Below are 23,851 nucleotides of genomic sequence, written 5' to 3' on the forward strand. Positions count from 1 at the left end.
TTATGAGGCTATAAGGCTAGAACTTGCAGGTGTGAACTGGGATGATGTTTTTGCAGGGAAATGTACTATTGACATGTGGTTGATGTTTAGCGATCTCTTGCAGGATGTTAAGGATAAATTTGTCCTGGTGAGGAAGATAAAGAATGGTAGGGTGAAGGAACTATGGGTGACAAGTGAGGTGGAAAATCTAGTCAGGTGGAAGAAGGCAGCATACATGAGGTTTGGGAAGCAAGGATCAGATGAGTCTATTGAGGAATATAGGGAAGCAAGAGAGGAGCTTAAGAAGGGGCTGAGAAGAGCAAGAAGGGGGCATGAGAAGAGCAAGAAGGGGGCATGAGAAGGCCTTGGCAAGTAGGGTAAAGGAAAACCCCAAGGCATTCAATTATGTAAAGAAAAAAAGGATGACAGGAGTGAAGGTAGGACTGATTAGAGATAAAGATGGGAAGATATGCCTGGAGGCTGTGGAAGTGAGCGAGGTCCTCAATGAATACTTCTCTTCGGTATTCACCAATGAGAGGGAACTTGATAGTGAGGACAATTTGAGTGAGATTGATGTTCTGGAGCATGTTGATATTAAGGGAGAGGTGGTGTTGGAGTTGTTAAAATACATTAGGATGGATAAGTCCCCGGGGCCTGATGGAATATTCCCCAGGCTGCTCCACGAGAGGGAAGAGATTGCTGAGCCTCCGGCTAGGATCTTTATGTCCTCGTTGTCCACGGGAATGGTACCGGAGGATTAGAGGGAGGTGAATGTTGTCCCCTTGTTCAAAAAAGGTAGTAGGGATAGTCTGGGTAATTATAGACCAGTGAGCCTTGCGTCTGTGGTGGGAAAGCTGTTGGAATAGATTCTTAGAGATAGGATCTATGGGCATTTAGAGAATCATGGCCTGATCAGGGACAGTCAGCATGGCTCTGTGAAGGGCAGATTGTGTCTAACAAGCCTGATGGAGTTCTTTGAGGAGGTGACCATGCATATAGATGAGGGTAGTGCAGTGGATGTGATCTATGTGGATTTTAGTAAGGCATTTGACAAGGTTCCACATGGTAGGCTTATTCAGAAAGTCAGAAGGCATGGGATCCAGTGAAGTTTGGCCAGGTGGATTCAGAATTGGCTTGCCTACAGAAGGCAGAGGGTTGTGGTGGAGGGAGTACATTCAGATTGGAGGATTGTGACTAGTGGTGTCCCACAAGGATCTATTCTGGGACCTCTACTTTTCGTGATTTTTATTAACGACCTGGATGTGGGGGTAGAAGGGTGGGTTGGCAAGTTTGCAGACGACACAAAGGTTGGTGGTGTTGTAGATAGTGTACAGGATTGTCAAAGATTGCAGAGAGACATTGATAGGATGCAGAAGTGGGCTGAGAAGTGGCAGATGGAGTTCAACCCGGAGAAGTGTGAGGTGGTACACTTTGGAAGGACAAACTCCAAGGCAGAGTACAAAGTAGATGGCAGGATACTTGGTAGTGTGGAGGAGCAGAGGGATCTGGGGGTACGTGTCCACAGATCCCTGAAAGTTGCCTCACAGGTGGATAAGGTAGTTAAGAAAGCTTATAGGGTGTTAGCTTTCATAAGTCGAGGGATAGAGTTTAAGAGTTGCGACGTAATGATGCAGTTCTATAAAACTCTGGTTAGGCCACACTTGGAGTACTGTGTCCAGTTCTGGTTGCCTCACTATAGGAAGGATGTAGAAGCATTGGAAAGGGCACAGAGGAGATTTACCAGGATGCTGCCTGGTTTAGAGAGTATGCATTATGATCAGAGATTAAGGGAGCTAGGGCTTTACTCTTTGGAGAGAAGAAGGATGACAGGAGACATGATAGAGGTGTACAAGATAATAAGAGGAACAGATAGAGTGGATAGCCAGTGCCTCTTCTCCAGGGCACCACTGCTCAATACAAGAAGAAATGGCTTTAAGGTAAGGGGTGGGAAGTTCAAGGGGGATATTAGAGGAAGGTTTTTTACTCAAAGAGTGGTTGGTGCGTGGAATGCACTGCCTGAGTCAGTGGTGGAGGCAGATACACTAGTGAAGTTTAAGAGACTACTAGACAGGTATATGGAGGAATTTAAGGTGGGGGGTTATATGGGAGGCAGGGTTTGAGGGTCGGCACAACATTGTGGGCCGAAGGGCCTGTACTGTGCTGTACTATTCTATTCTATTCAATGTCAATAAAACCAAGGACCTGATTGTAGACTTCAGGAGAGGTCTGTGAGCCAGTAATCATTGGAGGGTCAGAGGTAGAGAGGTCAGTAACTTTAAACTCCTGGGTGTCACTATCTCAGAGGACCTGTCCTGGACCCATCAGATAAATGTAATTGTGAAGAAAGCACAACAGCACCTCTACTTCATCAGAAGTCTGTGGAGACTCAGCATATCATCAAAGACCTTTGCAAACTTCCATAGATGTGTGGTGGAAAGTGTGCTGACTGGCTGCATCATGGCCTGGTACGGGAAGACCAATGCCTTTGAGTGGAAAATCCTATAAAAGGTAGTGGATTCAGCCCAGTACATCACGGGTAAAACCATCCCAACCACTGAGCACATCTGTATGAAACGTTGCCATAGAAAAGCAGCATCAAAGATTCTCACCATCTAGGCCATGCTCTTTTCTTGCTGCTGCATCAGGTCGAAGGTACAAGAGCCTCAGGATTCGCACCACCAGGTTCAAGAACAGTTACTACCCCTCAACCATCAGGCTCTTAAACAAAAGGGGATAACTATATTCATTTAAGGACCCTTTTATCTTGTTATTTCATGCTCATTACTTACTGCTATTTATTTATTTCTGCATTTGCACAGTTTGCTTACAGTTTCTCATGTCTACAGTTACTGTTCTATAGATTGTTAAGTATGCCCACAGAAAACAAATCTCAGGGTTGTATGTGGTGACAGGCATGTACTCAGATAATAAATTGTACTTTGAACTACTGTGCTTACATCCTAGTCTGCAGAAACATTGTCTCCTTTGACGGTATGTAGTTAAGTGACAATAAACTTTACTGAAGGATTTGCTAATCCTCTTTAATCTGAACAAACTACGTGCTGCTGCTGTGGTGTGGCTGTTATTACTTCAATATGGTCGTAAAGAAAGCTTTTGGCAAATTGGCGTTCAAAAATCAAAATATTGAATACAGGAGATGGGATATTATGTTGAAATTGTATAAGACATTGGTGAGGGTAATTTGGAGAACTGTGTGCAGTTTTGTCATCTACCGACAGAAAAGATGTAAATAAAATTGAAAGAGTACAGAGAAAATTTACAAGGGTGTTGCCAGGTCTGGAGGACCTGAGCTATAAGGAAAGATTGAATAGGTTATGACTTTATTCCTTGGAACGTAGAAGATTGAGAGGAGATTTGATAGAGGGATACAAAATTGTGAGGGGTACAGATAGGGTAAAGGCAAGCAGGGTTTTTCCCACTGAGGTTGGGTGGGACTACAACCAGAGGTCACGGGTTAAGGTAGAAAGGTGAAAAGTTTAAGGGGAACATGAGAATGAGAATCAGGCATATTATCACCAGGATGTGTCATGAACTTTATTAGCATGAAGGAAAACTTAACTCGTTGTGTCGTGTGAGCGTGGAACAAGCGTAAAGATCTTTACTCCTCAAGTACATGTAAGTAATAAAGCCAATTCAATTTAATTCAGCGGCCAGTGCAAGTGATGCATACAAGTTCGATTTCAACATATAAGACAAATTTTGGATAGGTACATGGATGAAAGGGGTATGGAGGACTACATTCTCGGCGTAGTTTGTTGGGAGTAGACAGTTTAAATGATTCAGTACGGACTAGATGGGCTGAAGGGCCTGTTTCTATGCTGTACTTTTCAATGACTCTATGGGTAGCAGGATTTTAGAATGATCAAAAGTTCGAGAGTTCATAACCATATCTTGCCAAATATAAAAACAGGTAGCAGTCTTGCCTCCGAATCAAGCTCAATCCAAAAAAAACGAACAAAAATTTTTGAGGCAAATATTCCCGCCGCTCTCCGTAAAGAGTCTATACATTCTTCACGTAACCATGTAGGTTTTCCCCAGGTGCTCTGGTTTCCTCCCGCATTCCAAAGACTAATGATTAGTGAGTTGTGGGCATGTTATGAAGTGACTGAAGTTTGTGGGCTGCCCAGTACAATCCTCACAGGCTTAATTCGATGCAGATGGGATTAGCAACCTTAAATTCCTGTGCGTTACTATTTCAGAAGACTTATCCTAGCTAGACTCACCATGCAAGTGCAATTGTGAGGGAAGCACGGCAGTGCCTCTACTTCTTTAGGAGTCTGCGGAGATTTGGCATGACATCTAAAACTTTGACAAACTTCGATAGTTGTGCAGTGTAGAGTATTTTGAGTGGCTACATCATGGCCTAGCATGGTAACACAAATGCCTTTGAATGAAAAATCCTACAAAAGGTAGTGGATTTGGCCCAGTACATCATGGGTAAAGCCCACTCAACCATTGAGCACATCTATGTGAAACACTGTCATAGGGAAGCAGCATCCATCATCAGAGATCCCTCACCATCCAGACCATGCTGTCTTTTTGTTGCTGCCATCAGGTACAAGGTACAAGAGCCTCAGGACTCACACCACTGGGTTCAAGAACAGTTACCACCCCTCAACCATTAGGCTCTTGAATAAAAGGGGAAAACTACACTCACTTACCCCATCATTGAAATGTTCCCACAATCAATTATCTCACTTTAAGGACTCTTTATCTCATTATCTCTTGTTCTCGTTATTTATTGCTATTTATTCATTTGTTGTCTTCTGCATTCTGGTTCGTCTGTCATTGATCCTGTTATAGTTATTATTCTATAGATTTGCTGAGTATGCCCACAGGAAAAAGAACGTCAGGGATGTATATGGTGACATTTATGTACTTTAAAAATAACATTTTCTTTGAACATTGAAGCCCCTTACACTCTTCTAAGCTTCAACAGATACAAATCTAGCCAAACTTTTTCCTCAAAGACGGTATTGCAGACATCAGTCTAGTAAGCTTTTTCTGAACTATTTCTAACACGTTTCCATCCTTCTTTATACAAGAAGGCCTATACCATACACAGTTACCCAGATATGGACTTCTCAGTACCCAAATGCCCCCTACATATTTTGAAGTTCAAAATAAATGTTATTATCAAAGTATATAAATGTCACCATATACAACCCTGAGATTCATTTTCTTGTGAACATACTCAATAAATCTACAGAATAATAAAAATAATAGTATCAATGAAAGACCATCCAACTAAGGCGTTCAACCAGAGTGTAGGAGACAACGAACGTTGCAAATACAAAAAGAAATAATAATAATAAATAAGCAAAAAATATAGAGAACATGAGATGAAGTGTCCTTGAAAGTGAATCCAGTGGATGTGCAAACATATCAGTGATGGGGTGAGTGAAGTTGATTGAACTTAACCCCTTTGGTTCAAGAATCTGATGGTTGAGGGGTAATCATTGTTCCTAAAGCTCTTGTTCTGACTGTGTGGTAGCCTCTTGTGAATCATGTAGAGAGATTTGTGTATCTATATACATCTCAGAGTGCACAATCTCTCACTATTTAGATAATATGTTCCTTTTTTTATTTTTCCTGCCAAAATGGATAATGTCACATTTTCCCACATTATACTTCATTTGCCAGATCTTTGCCCACTCATGTAACCCAAAACTTAGGAGTCACAGAGTACTAAAGAATCAGAATCATTTTATTGCCAGTTGGTAAAAAATACCAGAATTGATTGTGGTTCGATGCCAAACATAACACATAACAGACAACACAATAGCAACTAACAATTTACAAGACCATAGTGCAAACAGCCAGGAGCAATCAATAATTAGCAGAATGATTACATGTGCAAATGTCAATAAACAAGCTTAAATAAATGTGAACATATGGACAGACTCAATAATTATCAACAGAACAAGGAGATCATGAAAAACGGATGTTGAGCAGGGACATTTAGGGTTTTACACCTGAGTGAGTTTTGTTGAGAAGCTGGATAGTGACAGGAAAGAAGCTTCAGAGAAGACGTGTAATCCTGGTGATGATAGACCTGTAGCGTCTCCCTGACAACAATTTGGTGAATAGGTGACTGCTAGGGTGGGTGAAGTCAGCAAGTAGTTTTTCAACTCTCTTCTTCGCTCTCGCAGTGAAAAGGTCTTTTAATGTCCGCAGGTGACAGTTAATTATCTTCTCCGCTGAGTGGGCTATAACCTGGACTTGGAGAGGAAGGAGGCGGGAAACCAAATGGCGATAGAAATGGTCACAACACTTTCAATGATGGTTGAGTAAAAATTCATCAAGATATGCCTTGCTGGAAGAACAGTCTCTGCTGGGCTTTCCTAGTGATGTGTGTAATGTGCTTGTCTCACTTCAATGTATTGGTAATAGTAGTCCACAAGAATTTGAATAACCCATTCACAGACACAGCCTGCCCGTTAATTTCCAAAGAGGCCCAGGTAGGGGTTTATCAGAAGAAGTCAATCCTCCTTTCCACTGTCTTGATAGCATTAAACTCCAAACTGTTACGAGCACACCATGCTGCAAGATGGTCTTCCTCTCTTTGATAGCAGGTCGCTCACCAGTATTAAAGAGATTAACTGCAGTTGTGTTATCTGTGAGCTTTAGGATTCTAATGGATTTGTTTTTGAGGTACAGTCATTTGTATAAAGTGAGAACAGGAGGGGTGAAGAACACAGCCCTGGTTAGAGCCTGTGCTTATAGATATTGGACTGGAAAGTGGGAGCCCAGCCTTACATACTGCTTCCTTTCTGTCAGAAAGTACATAATCCACTGACAGACACTGCAGGGTACAGCTAGCTGGCTTAACTGGCTTTGGAGCAAATCCAGGACAATAGTGTTGAAAGCAGAACTAAAATCTACAAATAAGATCCTCAGAAAGCTGTTGGGGGAGTCAGAATATTGAAGAATGTAGTGAAGGCACAAATGAACTGCATCCTCAACTGAACAATTTGCTCTATAAACAAACTGTAGTGGGTAAAGAAAAGCAGTGATGGACTTAAGGTAGGCCAATACCAGACATACAAAAGTTTTCAATACTACTGAAGTCAGAGCAACTGGCCTCTTAATCATTAAATCCAGTGATCTTATCTTTCTTGGGAACTGGAATGATTGTGGCAACCTTAAAGCAGTCCAGAACCTCACATAATTGCAGGGAAGTGTCAAATATCTCAGTGAAGACAGGTGCTAGCTGGTCCACACAGTGCCTTAGAGTATGAGGTGAGATACCATCAGGGCCTGCAGCTTTATCCAATGATCTGTTTTCCAAAATAGCTTGCGAACATCTTCTTTCTTCACGTGAAGTATAAGGTGAGATCGGGGGGTGGGGGGAAGAAAGGGAGAAGTGAACGCGGCTGGGGTGAAGGGGGGAATGGTGGGATTAGAATGGTTATTAACAGAGAGGGGGCAAGGGGCTCAGCATATCAGGATCAGAGGAAGTGAGGAGATAGATGTTGATTCTACAGTACAGAAACAGGCCCTTCAGCCCATCTAGTCCATGACAAACTGTTATTCTGCCTAGTCCCATCGACTCACATCTTGATCATAGCTCTCAATACCCCTCTCATAGATGTACTTACCCAAATTTCTCTTAAAGGTTGAAATCAAGTCTGCAATTACCACCTCTACTGGCAGCTTGCTCCACACTTGCACCACTCTGAGTGAAGAAATTTCCCCTCATGTTCCCCTTAAGCATTTCACCCTTCACTCTTAACTCATGACCTCTGGTTGTAGTCCCACCCAATCTCAGTAGAGAAAGCCTTCTTTCATTTACCCTATCTACATCCCTCAATTTTGCATACCTCTATCAAATCTCCCCTCATTCTCCTATGGCTCCAGGGAATAAAGTCCGAGCCCATTCAACCTTTCCCTATAACTCAAGAACTCAAGTCCCGGCAACATCCTTGCACTATTATTGATACCTTTCCTGTAGAAGTGCACATAATACTCCATATTAGGCCTCACCAAAGTCCTATACCACTTCAACAAAACACTCCAGCCCCTGTACTCAATATTTTGATTTAGGGTGGCCTATGTGCCAAGAGCTTTCTTTACGACCCCATTTACCTGTGAAGCCTCTTTCAAGGAATTATGGGTCTGTATTCCTTGGGGACTCTGTTCCACTGCACTCCTCAGTGCCCTATCGTTCACTGTGTAAGTCCTACCCTGGCTTGTCCCCCCAAAGTGCAATACCTCACACCTTGTCTGCACTCAGTTCCATCCACCATTTTTCAGTCCGTTTTTCCAGCTGGTCCAAAGCCCTCTGCAAATTTTGATAGCCTAGTTCTCTTTATGACTTACTTTTCTATCTTTCTATTATCAATTGGCAACAACACTTCTAGAATATGCATCCAAGTTGTTTGTATAAAAAGTTGAGCTGTCAGGACTGGTCTCCATGGCAATCACTCATTACCCCTCACCAACCAAGAAAAGATCTGCTGAGGCCTACTCTTTATTTCTTGTAAACCAGCCAGTCTTCTATCCATGTCAAAATGTTACCACCTACACCACAATTACTGCGCCAGTTGCACACTCTTCCAGGTCACTGGGGCCCCAGTCCCTTTTTGGTAAATGCAGTATTCTGAAGAAAGATGGGGGAGGTCTGGCTAATGGTTAATAGTCAATTAGTGTCGCAAATAACTTCACCAAGCCCGGTTGAGAAAGGTGGATGGTTGGGCATGGGGCTAGAACCCCATCCAGTAAAAATCCAGAGCTACAGAAATGCCAGCAGAAGCTGCAAAGATCTCATCCCTAGGAGAGGAAGGTGGGCTACACCTGGGGACAACTTGGAAGACTGGCACAGGACAGAGAACTCGGCTGAGCTGCTGCAGCAGCCTATGCCCCAGTAGGGGTGATGGGTTTAACAATCAACATCACAAATAGACTGACAGTCACATCCTACTGCTGGTGGTAGAATTTTGAACAATTTACAAATTACTTATGTTTCCTATATTGTACTGTAATGTTATTGCTGTAAAGTGTTTAGCAACTCCAGAAGTAACTTAAAGAGCACTTTGAAAGAGGTTATTTAAAAGCTAATTGACATGTACGGGCACGTTCATTAACAACCTCTACAATTGCACATATAGTACATGATTAATTCATCAAACCAATTGCCAATTCTATCTACAATTATAATTACGGACAATCTTGCTGACATAGATTTTCCTACTAATATTCTTATTGATCATCAATAATCACTTAACTCTGCCATGAAAGATCCCAAGCCTGGCTGCGAAAGGAGGCGGCTTGGCCCATCCCGTAAAAACACAGAGCTACAGAAATGCCAACAGAAGCTCTGAAGACCTCATCCATGAGAGAGGAAGCAGCTTCAGGATAGGGGTTGATACTGGTAGCTCAGGCTGAGGCATTTGATGTTGCAGTGTTTCCTGAGCCTGGCAGCTAGCTTGCAGACATTTCATCACCAGTCGAGGAGACGCCCTCAAAGGTGCAGTTGTTGGGTGTTTCTCTCTGGGTGCATTTATATAGTCCTCTGTAAACAAGCAGAGAGAGACGCCATCTACGAACCTCTTTGAGCCAAAGAAACGTGAGACAATGGAATTTAAGGGTCAACTGAAGGGGTAGCCAATCAGGACCGAGGCAAGTGAATGGGGAGAGGGCTAGATAAGGTGCATGTGGAGAGGATGTTTTCTATGGTGGGGGTATCCAGAACTAGAGGCACAGCCTCAAAATTGAGGGGCAACTGTTTAGAACAGAGGTAAGGAGGAATTTTAGCCAGAGATTAGTAAATCTGTGGAATGCTCTGCCGCAGACTGTGGTGGAGGCCAGGTCCATGCACATATTTAAGGCGGAAGTTGATCGTGTCTTGATCAGTCAAGGGATCAAAGGAGATGGTGAGAAGGCAGGTGTATGGGGTTGAGTGGGATCCAGGATCAGCCATAATGGAATGGCCTAATTCTGCTCCCATGTCTCATGGTTTTATATAACTGCGAGCATTTCCAGAGAGAAACACCAACAGCTGCGCACTGAGGACATCACCTCAACTGGTGATGAAACGTCTGCAAGCTAATTGCCAAGCTCGGCGAACACCACAATGTCAGAAGAAAGATCTTCACCTAGAAGACTAGAAGGGCCTATTCCTGTGCTGTACTGTTCTACAATCTATGGTCACTTCATTAGGTGTACCTGTACACCTGCTCAAAAATGCAAATATCTCATCAGCTAATTATGTGGCAGTAACTCAAAGCACGCCGACATGGTCAAGAGGTTCAGTTGCTGTACAGACCAAACATCAGAATGAGGTAGAAATATGATCTAAGTGACTTTGATCATGGAATCATAGTTGATGCACATGAGGTGGTTTGAGTATCTCAGAAACTGCTGATCTCCTGGGATTTTCATTGCACAACTGTCTCTAGGGTATACAGAGAATGGTGCGAGGAAAACATCCAGTGAGCTTGTAATTCTCTGCCTACAATTAAATCCAAGAAATACTCGTAGATTAACAGCATTTTTGAAGAGGGAGATGGAGCAAATGTTTCAGGTCAATGACCAGTTATCACAGAACATAAAATATTACAGCACAGTACAAGTCCTTCAGCTCAAGATGTTGAGCCAACCTCTTAACCTACACCAAGATTGATCTAACCTTTCCCTCCGAAAAAGATCTCCATTTTAATTTCATCCATGTACCTATCTAAGGGTCACTTAAATGTCTTTAATGTATATGCCTCTGCCACCACACCCGGCAATGTGTTCCACGCACATATCACTCTTTGTGTAAGATACCTACTTCTGACATCCCCCTATACTTTCCTCCAATCACCCTAACATTATACCCTCACATATTAGCCATTGCCACTGTGGAAAGAAAAGGCACTGGCTGTCTACTCTACCTATCTGTCTTACTATGTTAAGAACCCCTGATCCTTCTTTGTTCCAAAGGTCACTCAGCCTTTCCACATAACATATACCCTCTAATCCAGGCAGGATCCTGGTAAATCTCCTCTGCACCCTCTGAAGTTTCCACATTCTTCTTATAATGAAACAATCAGAGCTGAATACAACACTCCAAGTGTGGCCTAACCACAGTTTTATAGAGCTGCAACACTACCTTGCAGCTCTTGAAGTCAGTTCCCCAACTAATGAAGGCCAACACACCATATGCCTTCTTACCCACCCTATCAACTTGCATAGCAGCTTTGAGGAATCTATGGACCTGGACCACAAGATCTCTATGTTTCTCCACACTTCTAAGAATCCTACCATTAACCTTGTACTCTGCCTTCAAGTTCAATCTTCTAAATTTTATCACTTCACACTTTTCCATATTGAACTCCACCTGCCACTTCTCAGCCCAGCTCTGCACAAAATGCTGGAGGAACTCATGGAAAAGACTCTTTTCTATAGATACTGCCTGGCCTGCTGAGTTCCTCTAGCATTTTGTGTGTGTTGCTTGGATTTCCAGCATCTACAGGTTTTCTCTTGTTTGTGATTGGACTGCATCCTATCAACGTCTGGGTGCAACCACCAACCGCCATGTCGTCTGCAATTACAGGATCATATCCGGTAATGCAAGGATGAAACGTTATTGACTCAGAAAGTTAACTGTCTGTCTGACTCTCGCCCCTCCCACAGATGTTGTTCGGTTTACTGTGTGATGTGAATATCCTCTTTTTATTCCAGATTTTAAGTTTCAAAAGTTTTGCTCTGCATTTTGAACTCTCAGCAAATGCTTTGCCTTGATTTACCATTGTATCTCAGATTACCATGATTTAGCTATTGCGTTTCCAGATGGTATTTCCGTCATTATAATCTGTGCTGTAGTTTTCGCTGTACAAGAGTATATAAATAGTTAACACCTTAAAATACTCTATGCGTGATCCTATCCTTCTGGGTCCCGTGCTACAGTACCAACCGATGATGTTATTTTCTTAAACCGTCTGTAACTATTTTACGGCATCACGGCTTACAAAGTCTCTGAGTTACAGTATATAAACAGCGAATTATTACCTTATGACCGTCAGCAGACGAACCCATTCTTTACCTCTGCTTCTCCAAAACAAACCCCTTGCATCATTTCCGGTTAGTGTCGATTTTTTTATTGGTTCCTACACAACTCACCCACGACTGGGGGGAGTGGTCAGAGTACCTCAACATAACACTTTCACCTGCTCGTTTTTTAAAGTTACTGCTTGCTCCACCTTGCTGCTGAAGAAGTGCCCGACTTCTGAACTGTATATATGCACATAAAATACTGCAAGATTTACTGAACGTTTCTAACTATCAGTAAATCTTGCACTATCAGTGGAAAGAAAAAAAAGACTTAACGTTTCAACTCCAAGACACATTAAAACTCTTTCTCAATGCTGTTTCAAGTGTTTTTTTTTGTCTTATTTTGATTGTCAGATTTCCAGTTTTTTAATTGTTATTTCAGATTTACATTTTTGGTTTAATTTCAGATCATCAACTTCTACAATTTTTCCCGATCTAGGTTCCAGGTTTAGAGTTACAGTATACTGTAGTTTTCTGAGTGTTATGAGAGTCATAGTCATACTTTATTGATCTCGGGGGAAATTAGTTTTCGTTACAGTCGCACCATAAATAAGAGTTTCACTGATATTATAGTCTTAACGACTTGGGAGATACTTGCGCCCAGTTGATGGTTGCGACTTGTTTTTTGTTCACTTCAAGTAAGGGCACGATGTGCACTTCACATAGAGGATCTTACGTTTATAATCGTGAGTTTTCACCTGACATCTTCAATATTGCCTTAATTTTGCAGCATTAATTCCCACCCGGCGGTCACCATTTTTGTGAGGGGAATGAAGTTGGGGAGGGGAAACCATCTTAAAAATAATAAATGTTTTACACGATGACAGTTAGCTATTTCATTCTGTTTAAATAATAGCTCTCACTTCCCGAAGTCGGGAAAAAAGCCGCGCAGTTTCTTCGTTGGAAGTTCTGCAGGAATCGGGCCAGCCGCCATTTTAATGAGGGGAAAGTCAACCCTTTCTCCTTTAGATTGCGCCTTGGTTGTTTCATAATAAATCACTCCAGTTTTACCTCATATTTGAGATGGGGGTACAGCGATATCTTTGTAGAAACAAACCGGCAGTGAATAAATTATCGGTCATTAAACACGTCTCCATTTTCCTTCATGGGCGTCATGTTTGTGAGGGGCAAAAGCCGGCGTCTGCTTTTTAAGTTTTTTTTTGTGACGATACACTATTGTCTTCACGCGTTTCGTTCGACCGTTTAGAATAGTAGTTAACTCTCGAAAAGAATAAACTCGCTTTAAAACAGTGTTAGCGTTTGACGTGGTGCGTGTTTGCGTGATGATATAAGAGGAGGAGGCTGTGCCTCGGAAGCTCTGGCCGTGGGAAGGCTTGAGGGAGAAGCAGGTAAGGAGCCTGCTTGTGAAGGGGAGCTCTGGTTTTGGACTTAACCTGTCGAAATCCTCCTCGCTTTCATTCCTACTTTAATACCCTTCAATATGTTAGGCTATTATCCCTGCCTGGAGCCTTTCTCAGCTACCCGTGGAGCTATTCACATTGCTCTTCTCCGCGCTCTCTGGACTAGTTGTTTATAAGTATCTAACACTGTTTGTTCAGCTCTATTATTGTGAATTACCTGCCCCACTGTTTTATGGAATGCTGTTAATATACGAGAGACGACTCTTGGCAATATTTATTGTAAACTGCATTTTTTGTCGTATGTGATCAAATTCTACTTTTTTAGAAAAAGTGAGAAAAGGCAAATTTCAAATTGTAAACAGGGGTAGGAGAGACCTAACTGCCTCTTGGGGACATACTGTTAATGTGGTTAGTTAATTTTTTAGAAATTCTAGTCTTCGAAAATAAAAGGTGATATATATTAAGATGAGCTATGTTGAACCTCTGGTTAGGTGTTTGATAGCTCTGATCACTGTCACTGTTTGAGAGAACACAAAATACCTCTTGGAATAATTATAGGTTTAGAAGATTGAGCTTTTAGTTTAAAAGTGAGCTATTAAAAGTGGACATAGTAAAGATAGTTGAGGAGAGATTTGGCAAAATCTGGATTGATAGAAAGTAGAAGATGGTTCAAGATCAATGGAGGCTGCATTTAATGCTAAATTTGTTAGGTAATGTTGTTTTTTAATTGAATGACTTGTTTTTAAAATTTTTATTGAATGACGTGACAATGTGGGTTTCCTCCGGGTACTCTGGTTTCCTCCCACACTCCAAAGATGTACCTGTTGGTAGGTTAATTAGTTATTGTAAATTGTCCTGTGATTAGGCTAGGATTAAATCAGGGGATTACTGGGCTGCATGGCTCGAAGGGCCTGAAGGGGCTAGTCTGTGCTGCATCTCAATAAATAAATAATGATATGATCTTGTTGTCAGTAATGTGGTTGAAGCAGTCAAAAAAAAGGGTAACTTGTAGGGTTACAAATGAAATGGGCCTGAGTGGGTTAGTGGGCTATTAACAGGTTATATGAGATAAACTGCTGGAGGAACTCAGCAGGTCGGGCAGCATCTGTGGAGAGAAACAGATGGTAGCCATTTTGAATCGTGACCCTTCATCTGGACTGCCCACAGATGCTGCCAGCAGTTTTCCAATGCAGATTCCAGCAGGTACAGGCGTTTGGCATAAACTTGATAACCAAATCATGTTGTTGTGGTGTTGAAATTCTGGGTGGTGTTTTTCAGTTGCACAATAGACAAGCCATCAAATTTTCTAATGATGTGTGGCTTTTGTAAAAAATTTGGTTTGGCAGGCTAACATGCTTAAGCCAAGATTGTAGGTTTGTCCCCTATGCTGATCTGAGGTCCTCTCTGTCCATTGGAGAAGTCAGAATTTGCATTTGTATTGTGTTTATCTGGGTGTTCCAAATGCCTTATAATCTACTTTGAAATGATGGTAGCAAACTATCATTATCTTTTCAACGATGTGCTGGAGAGTAGGGTCTTGTTGTTGTTTGTTTTTTTTTAAATCATTGCCATATCTACCAAGACGTAGTGAGCATCTTATCTTGTGTACTGTTCATACAGATCAGGTCATGACATAGTGCATGGACGAAGAACAAGGTAAAACAGTAACTATGCAGAATAAAGTGTGACAGCCGCAGAGAAAGTGCAGCTCAGGTAAACATAATAAGGTAGATTGAGGTCAAGAGTCCAAGTTATTATACAAGCAGTCTATTCAAGTGTCTGGTAACAAAAGGATAAGAAGCTATCCTTGAATCTGGTGGTACAGAGTCCATAGAGAGGAGACTGGCTTCATGATGTGCTGAGCTGTATCTGCAACTCTGTGCAGTTTCTTGTGGTTACGTGCAGAGCAGCTGCCATACCAAGCTGATATGTATCCAGATAGAATACATTGTATGGTGCATCAATAAAAATTGGTAAGGGTCGATGGGGATGTGCCATATTTCGTTTGCCTCCTGAGAAAGTAGAGGCATTGGTGAGCTCTCTTGACCATGACTTCTGAGCCCCTGTATCCATGGTAAAACAAAATTCTCTTTTTTCTTTTTTAAGAACATAAAACATAGAAGCAGAATTAGGCCATTTGGCCCATCGAGACTGTTCCACCATGGCTGATCCATTACTCCTCTCAGCCCCAATCTCCTACCTTCTCATATCCCTTCATGCCTTGACCAATCAAGAATCTGTGAACCTCTGCCTCAAATGTTTGTAAAGACTTGAACTCGACAGCTGCCTGTGGCAATGAATTCCACAGATTCACCACTCTCTGGCTAAAGAAATTCCTCCTCATCTCTGTTCTGATAGGACACCCCTCTATTCTGAGACTGTGTCCTCTGGTCCTAGACTCTCCCACCATAGGAAACGACCACATTTTCAAGACCTTTCACCATAGGTTTCAATTGGGTCACCCCTCATTCTTAACTCTAGTGAATACAGGCCCAGAGCCATCAAACACTCTTCATATGACAAGCCGTTCAATCCAGGAATCATTTTTGTAAACCGCTTTTGAACCCTCTCCAACGTTAGTACATCCTTTCTAAGCCCAAAACTGCTCTCAGTACTCCAAGTGAAGCCTCACCAGTGCTTTATAAAGCCTCAACATTTCACTTCAAGAGGACTAGATATACAAGCAAAGATTTGTTGATATCGCATCTACCCTTCTCACCACAGACTCAACCTTTAGGGAGTCCTGCACATGGACTCCAAGTTCCTTTGCACCTCAGATTTTTGAATTTTCTCTCCATTTAGAAAATAGTCTATTCATTTGTTTCTTCTACCATACACTTCCCAACACAGTATTCCATCTACCACCTTTGCCCATTCTCCTAATCTAAGTCCTACTGTAGTCTCTGTACTTAAAACTACCTGCCACTCTATTTATTTTTGTATCATCCACAAACTTTGCAACAAAATCATCAATATCATCATCCAAGTCATTGGCATATAACGTAAAAAGTTTTCTCTAAGGAAGCAGATTTCTGGAGGAAGTGACTGGGTTATGCGGCATCTATATGTTGGTGAGAGAGAATTGTCAATATTTTGGCCAAGAGCCTGCGTCTGCACTGAGTGTGGAGGGAGAAGATGGTTAGTGTGAAGTACAGAATGGGAGGAGGTGAGGTGGCTGGTAGGTAAGCAGGGGGACGATTGCTAGATGGAGCCTAGAGAGGTAGATTTGGGAATCAGAAGTTAACTGTTTAGGGCAGAGAAAGGAAACATAAAGGCTAAATTGATAATGGAACTACTGGGGAGACGTGAAATGTAGATGGAACCAGATGACGCTGAGATTCCAGTGGGTTGTTTTAGAGAGCGGAACCTGGAAGTGGAAGAAAATGGATGATGGTATGGGAAAGGAACAAAAATGAGAGGATCAGGCTTGAATCAGAAGGTAGGGGTTACCTGAGATTGGGAAGGGCAGTGTAGACTACCCAGGTAGATTATGAGGTGTCGTTTCTCTAGTCTATTTTGGGCCTCTCGATGACAGTGGACAAGGCCAACAGTTGCGTCAGTGTGACAATAGGGAGTTGAAATAGCATGTAGCGGGGAGTTTGGGGCGGTCGTTGTGGACAGAGTGCAGGCACTCTGTTAATCAGTTGCCTAGTCTGGCCTTTGCAGCAAATTGCCAGTCAGTAGATATGCATAATCTTGACTGACAGTGTGCTACACAGTCAGCAGTGCCAAAATACAAGTTGTTATTTTACACTGTGCCCTATGTACTTTAATCTAACAAGAATGGAGCAAATATGGCCCTTTAGCCCATCAAGTCAATGCCATTTCAAATGCTCAGCAGTTTGATTTTTGCTGCAGATTCCAGCATCTGAAGTCTTTTGTGTTTCTGCTTTTTCCTCTATGGTCGAATTAAGATCTATTTTAAAGCAATACTGTGGACTTTGTTTTAAACCTGTAACCTAAGGGGACAGATCTGCCCCTTGATTAAGAAGCTTCTCAGTTCAAATCCCATCCTCCTGTGACTTAAGCCCCATTCCACCATAGTTGATAGTATAGTGGTTAATGTTGCACTTTAAAGCACTTGTGATTGGAGCTTAGTTCCACCGCTATCCATAAGGAGTTTGTTCCGTGACCATGTGGGTTTTCTCTGGGTGCTCTGGTTTCTTCCCACATTCCGAAGACACATAGTTTAGTAAGTTCTGGGTATGTGGAAACACTTGCGGGCTGCCCAAAGCACAATCCTCAGACTGTTGGTCATCAATGCAAGTGACACATTTCACTGTACATTTTGTATTTGTGACAAATTAAGGTAATCTCTTTACTGTTGGAGGTCTCTGGTTGAGAGGCTCAACTACATATTAGTCTACAACCAGAAATTGGCAAAATATCCTATGAAGAGATGAGACTGTAGATGATAGAATCTAGATTAACACACAAAATGTGGGAGGAGCTCAGCAGGTCTGGCAGCATCCATGGAAATGAATAAACAGTTGTTGTTATGTGTCAACACCCTTCATCTGGACTGAAAGAAAAAGCGAAGAAAGCCAGTTTAAAAAGGTGTGGTGTGAGAAAGTGCTGGAACAAGATCTGAAGGGTGATTGGTGGGATTCCGTTGAGAAGGGGTAGCACAGTGGTGTAGTGGTCAGCACAATGTTTTACAGTATCAGTGACCTGAGTTCAATTAATGCCATTGCCTGTAAGGAGTTTGTACATTCTCCCCATTGTGTGGGTTTCCTCTGGGTGCGCCAGTTTTCCTCCACAGTCCAAAGACCTACTGGTTGGTAGGTTAATTGGTCATTGTAAATTGTCCCGTGATTAGGCTAGGGTTAAATTGGGGGATTGCTGGGTGGTGTGGCTGGAAGGGCCTGTTCCACGCTGTACGTCAATAAATATAAATAGTGATGATAAGGGAGGGGGACGAGTGGGAATGTGGGTACATAAGATCCCATGGTGCTATTTTGGAGAGTCCTATTGAGTTACTCCTGCTATCATTTAACCCTTGCACATCTTCATGGGTTACCTTGTCCTTTATACTTCAGTATTTGTGGGAATTTGCTGCATGCAAACTTCTGTTTTGGTATAAGTGACAGGAATGGCACTGTGGCAGAGTTAATAGGGCTGTTCCCTCTCTGTGTCCGAGTTCCAGGTTCAATCCTGACCTCGAGTGCTGCCTGTGTAGAGTTTGCCCATTCTCTCTGTAACCACATGGGTTTTCTCTGGTGCGGAGGTCTCTTCAACCATCCCAAAGATGGTACATGCTGGTAGGTTGGCTACTAAATTATCCGTGGTCTTTGGTGGAACCTGGAAGGATTTGACAGAAATGTGAGGAGATTAAAAATGGAGTGTATGTTGAGTGAAAATGTGCATTTGATCGGCATAGATTCAATGGGCCAAAGGTCCTGTTTTCATGGTGTATGTACACTCAATGGCCAATATATTAGATACACTCCTGTACGTAATAAATTGGCTGCAGGTATGGAACCCAGTGTAGTCTTCTGCTGCTGTAGCCCATCCACTTTTTTTTATTTGAGTTACTGTCATCTTCCTGTCATCTTGAACCAGTCTGGCTGTTCTCCTTTAACTTCTCTCATTAACAAAACATTTTTGCCCAAAGAACTGCCGCTCATAGGATTTGTTTTTTGTTTGTTTGTTTTCGCACCATTCTCTGTAAACTCTGGAGACTGTTGTGCGTGAAAATCCCAGAAGATCAGTTTCTGAGGTACTCAAACTGCTCCGTCTGGTGCCAACAATCATTCCATGGTTGGTCACTTAGATCATTTTTTTCCTCCATTCTGATGTTTGATCTGAACCACAACTAAACCTCTTGATTGCCTGATTAGATATTTGCATTAATAGAACATAGAACAGTACAGCACAGTACAGGCCCTTCGGCCCATAATGTTGTGCTGACCCTTAAACCCTGCCTCCCATATAACCCTCCACCTTAAATTCCTCCATATAGTAGTCTTAAATTTCACTAGTGTATCTGCCTCCACCACTGACTCAGGCAGTGCATTCCACGCACCAAACACTCTGAGTTTTTTAAAAAAAAAAAAATCCTTCCCCTAACATCCCCCTTGAACTTCCCACCCCTTACTTTAAAGCCATGTCCTCTTGTATTGAGCAGTGGTGCCCTGGAGAAGAGGTGCTGGCTATCCACTCTATCTATTCCTCTTATTATCTTGTACACCTCTATCATATCTCCTCTCATCATCCTCCTCCTCCTCCAATGAACAGGTGTTCCTAATAGAGTGGCCACTGAGTGTATGACTCTACATGTCAGTTAGTGTACGGAATTTTATAACAGTTTTTAACACCAACTTGTGTTGTGCACTTTGGTTCAATGCCTTAGCTGTGAGGGTGGACTACTGCCGGTGTAGTAAATTGTCAGTCAAGATTAGGCATAATCAAGGTTGACCATTGAATGTTGTTTAGTGTAAAGGTGTAATGTTGGGTGTTGTGTAGGCGGATGTTGATTATAGTTTTCATCCAATAGCCCTTAGTAGTTCTGCATTAAATGTTTTGCCATCTTTAATTTTGTGAAGAGAAATATTTTGTATCCTACTTGTTCCTGCTTTCAATCCATGCTCCCTCTCCAAAAAAACTTTGCAAAATTTATTGTGCTGACTTTTCCATATAGCAACTGGTGCTTTGCTAAGATTTCTGAATGGACAATTAACCCATGTATACTATCTCACTATATTTGCTTCTCTTTGCATGATTTTTATTTACATTATAACTTATAGTATATTTTATATATGGCATTGCTGCTGCCACAAAACAAGATTTCAGTAATGATTCTGATTTTGACTTTTTTATTTTATTTATTGCGATACAGTGCAAAGTAGGCCCTTCTGGCCCTCTGAGCTATGCTGCTGAACAACCCCTGATTTAATGATAGCTAATCACAGGACAATTCACAATGACCAATTAACCTACTATCCAGTACGTCTTTCGACTGTGGGAGAAAACCTATGTGGTCACGGGGAGACAGTACAAACTCCTTCCAGGCAGTAGGTCGCTGGTACTGTAAAGTGTTGTCCTAACTACCACACTACATTGATTCTTCAAGGGCAGGGTAAAACAAGCAGTCTGTTGGTTCAAGCACCTGATGGTTGAGGTGCAAAGGGGATAACTCAGCTTCACTTCATCATTGAACTGTTCCCACAACCTATGGATCACTTTCAAGGACTCTTCATCTCATGTTTTTGATATTTATTTAGTATTTTTGTATTTGCACTATTTTTTTGTTTTGCACGGTTGAACACCCAAGTTCAGTCTTTTATTGATTCTATTATGGATTTATTGAGTATACCCACAAGAAAATCAATCTCAGGATTGTGTATGGTGACATGTATGTACTTTGATAATAAATAAGCTTTGAACTTTGAATTGTACAACCAGAGGTTGTGGTGCAGATTAGTACTAATGACATGGGTAGAAAGGGAGAAGAGGTCCTGCACTGTAAGCAGAGGGACTTGGGAAAGAGGCTCAAAAGTAGGACCTTGAAGGTATAATCTTCAGAGGGACTTGGGAGTGCTTGTTCATGAATTGCAAAAAGTTGGCTTACAAGTACAACAGGTTATTAAGAAGGCAAGTGGAATGTTGGCCTTCATTGCTAGAGGGATTGAATTCAAGACCAGGGAGGTCACGCTGCAACTGTACAAGGTACTGGTGAGGCTGCACCTGGAGTAATGTCTGCAGTTCTGGCCTCCATACTTGAAGGCTATACTGGCTTTGGAGGCAGTGCAGAGGAGGTTCACCAGGTTGATTCCAGGGATGAAGGGGTTAACCTATGAGGAGAGTTTGAGTTGCCTGGGACTATACTCTCTGGAGTTCAGAAGAATCAGAGGGGATCTTGTAGAAACATACAAAGTTTTGAAAGGGATAGATAAGATAGAAGTAGGAAAGATGTTTCCATTGGTAGATGAGACTAGAACTAGGGGACATTGTCTCCCAAGATTCAGGGGATAAGATTTAGGATGGAGATGAGAAGAAACTGTTTTTCCCAGAGCGTGGTGAATCTGTGGAATTCTCTGCCCAGGGAAGTAATTGAGGCTTCCTCACTAGATATATTTAAGAAACAGTTAGATAGGTTTTTACATAGTAAGGGAATTAAAGGTTATGGGGAAAAGGCAGGTAGATGGAGCTGAGTTTATGGCCAGATCAGCCATGATCTTATTGAATGGCGGGGGAAGACTTGATGGGCCAGATGGTCTACTCCTCCTATTTCTTATGTTCTTATCTCCAGGTTACTTGCAGTGCTATTCAGGGTAAAAATAGAAAGCTAGAACTGATGAATGACTGGCTGAAAAATGAGGCAGGGTTTCATGTTCACAAGATCACAAGACAAAAGGAGCAGAAGTAGGCCATTCAGCCCATCGAGTCTGCTCTGCAGCTTCCCCCATGAGCTAAACTATTCACCCATCTAGTTCCAATTTCCGGCTTTTTCCCCATATCCCTTGATACCCTGACTAATTAGATACCTGTCAATCTCCTCCTTAAACACCCTCAATGATTGGGCCTCCACAGCTGTATGTGGTAACAAATTCCACAAATCCACGACCCTCTGGCTAAAAAAAATTTCTCCTCATCTCTGTTTTAACTGGGTACCCTCTAATTCTAAGACTATGGCCTCTTGTCCTGGACTCACCCACCAAGGGAAACAACCTTTCCACATCTACTCTGTCCAACCCTTTCAACATTGGAAATGTTTCTATGAGATCCCCTCTCATTCTTCTGTACTCTAATGAATACAATCCAAGAGCCAACAAACGCTCCTCGTATGTTAGCCCCTGCATTCCAGGAATCATCCTCGCAATGTTCTTGGGTCATTGGAACCCTAGTGACCTGTACAAGAGACATGGGTTGCACCTTAAGTAGAGGGACTAATATCCTAGTTGGGAGGTTCAATTGGTGCTAGTACATTGAGGAACAAATATGCAGACAGATTAACGAAAGATGTTTTTTTTTTAAAAAAAAAACACAACAGGGTTGTTGTAGTGCATGACTTTACCTTCCATAATATAGACTGGGACCTCCTTAGTGCAAGAGGTTTAGATGGGAGAGAAATTGTTAGAGGCATCCAGGAGGGTTTCATAAATCAACTTGTCCAACAAGTAGTGGGGCTATACTGGACTTCATGTTGGGTAATGTGCCTGTCCAGTGGGAGAATAAGGGATAGTGATCATCGCTCCTTAAGTTTTAAGGTAGCTCTAGCTCAAGATAAATATGGACCTCGCAGGGGAGTATTAAATTGGAGCAGGGCAAATTACAACAGCATTAGGCCAGAACTAGGGAGAGTTAATTGGGATCAGCTGTTTCTGGCAAGTCCACATCTGACATATGGAAGGTGTTTAAAGGCTCCAGTATGGGACAGGTATGTTTCAATAAGGAGGAAGAACAAAGATAGTAAGGTAGGGGGTCCTTGGATTCAAGGTGAATTTAGTTAATAAGAATAAGAAAACATCAGGTTTAGAGAGCTAAGACCAAATAGAGCCCTTGAGGATTTTAAAGGAGACAGAAAATAACTCAGAATTGGGAAAGCCAAGATGGATCATGAAAAATCCTTAAAGTATGATTAAAGAGAATCCCAAGTCCCAAGTCTTGATATACCTGCATCAAGAGGATAACTAGGGAGTGGGTAAACCACTCAAGGATGAAGTAGCAAACATGTGCTTGGAGGTAGAGATGGGTATTTTGTAGCAATGTTTACCAAGGAGAAAGACATAGAGGATAGTGAGGTCAGTATGGAGTGTGTTAATTTGCTAGGACATTTTGAGATGAAGAAGATAATGTTGGGTCTCTTAAAGAATGTTAAGGTGGGGAAGTGCTCAGGGTCTGATGGGCTATGCCCCAGGTTATTGAGACAGGCAAGAGATGAGATTGCTGGCACCTTGAACAATATCTTCCTGTCCTCTCTAACCTCAGAAAAGATCCCCAAGGACTGCTGAGTAGCTAATATTGTTCTATTCCTCAAGAAGGGAATGGAGGATAATCCAGGAAACTATAGCCCGGCGAGTCTCATATCAGAGGTACGGAAATTACCAGAGAGGATTCTTAAGAAAAGAATTTGCGTGCATTTGGAACACCATTGCCCAATTAGGGACAGTCGATATGGCTTTGTGTAGGACAAGCGGTGTCTTATTACTGGAGGTTTTTTTTAAGGCGAGGTCTGTTATGGGAAGCTCATCCAGAAGATTAAGATACATGGAAACCATAGTGAATTGGCTGTTTGGATTCAAAATAGGTTTGCCTTTTGAAGACAGAGGTTGGGAGTGCTTATTCTGGCTGGAGGAGGTGGTGTTCTGCAGGGACCTGTATGGGACCTTTGCTGCTTGTAAAAATCTGGATGAAAATGTAGATGTGTGGGTTAGTAAATTTGCAGAAAATACAAAGACTGGTGGTACGGATAGCATAGAAGACTGGCAAAGGATACAGCAGGATATAGATCA

At 42.1% G+C, this 23,851-nt stretch overlaps 2 protein-coding genes across 4 annotated transcripts in view; one reads left to right on the forward strand and one right to left on the reverse strand.

Annotated features, from left to right (window-relative positions):
* Positions 1 to 12,060, reverse strand: part of tbc1d17 (TBC1 domain family, member 17) — an 83,305-nt gene extending 71,245 nt beyond the window's left edge. The window contains exon 1 of one of the 2 annotated variants that reach the window (XM_072271520.1): positions 11,995 to 12,060. In XM_072271520.1, the coding sequence (XP_072127621.1) occupies positions 11,995 to 12,021 (27 nt within the window). In that variant the 5' untranslated portion in view covers positions 12,022 to 12,060. Of the gene's footprint in view, positions 1 to 2,588; positions 2,678 to 11,994 lie in introns of those variants that run through there. The other variant, XM_072271521.1, reaches the window with a different exon arrangement.
* A 641-nt stretch (positions 12,061 to 12,701) lies between these two features.
* The window catches only part of akt1s1 (AKT1 substrate 1 (proline-rich)), a 49,989-nt gene continuing 38,839 nt past the window's right edge, over positions 12,702 to 23,851 (forward strand). Inside the window, exon 1 of one of the 2 annotated variants that reach the window (XM_072271523.1) lies at positions 12,702 to 12,722. The gene's annotated coding sequence lies outside the window, so the exon portion shown is untranslated. Of the gene's footprint in view, positions 12,723 to 13,315; positions 13,386 to 23,851 lie in introns of those variants that run through there. The other variant, XM_072271522.1, reaches the window with a different exon arrangement.

Source organism: Mobula birostris, chromosome 11, assembly GCF_030028105.1.
Source record: "Mobula birostris isolate sMobBir1 chromosome 11, sMobBir1.hap1, whole genome shotgun sequence".
Lineage (NCBI taxonomy): Eukaryota > Metazoa > Chordata > Chondrichthyes > Myliobatiformes > Myliobatidae > Mobula > Mobula birostris.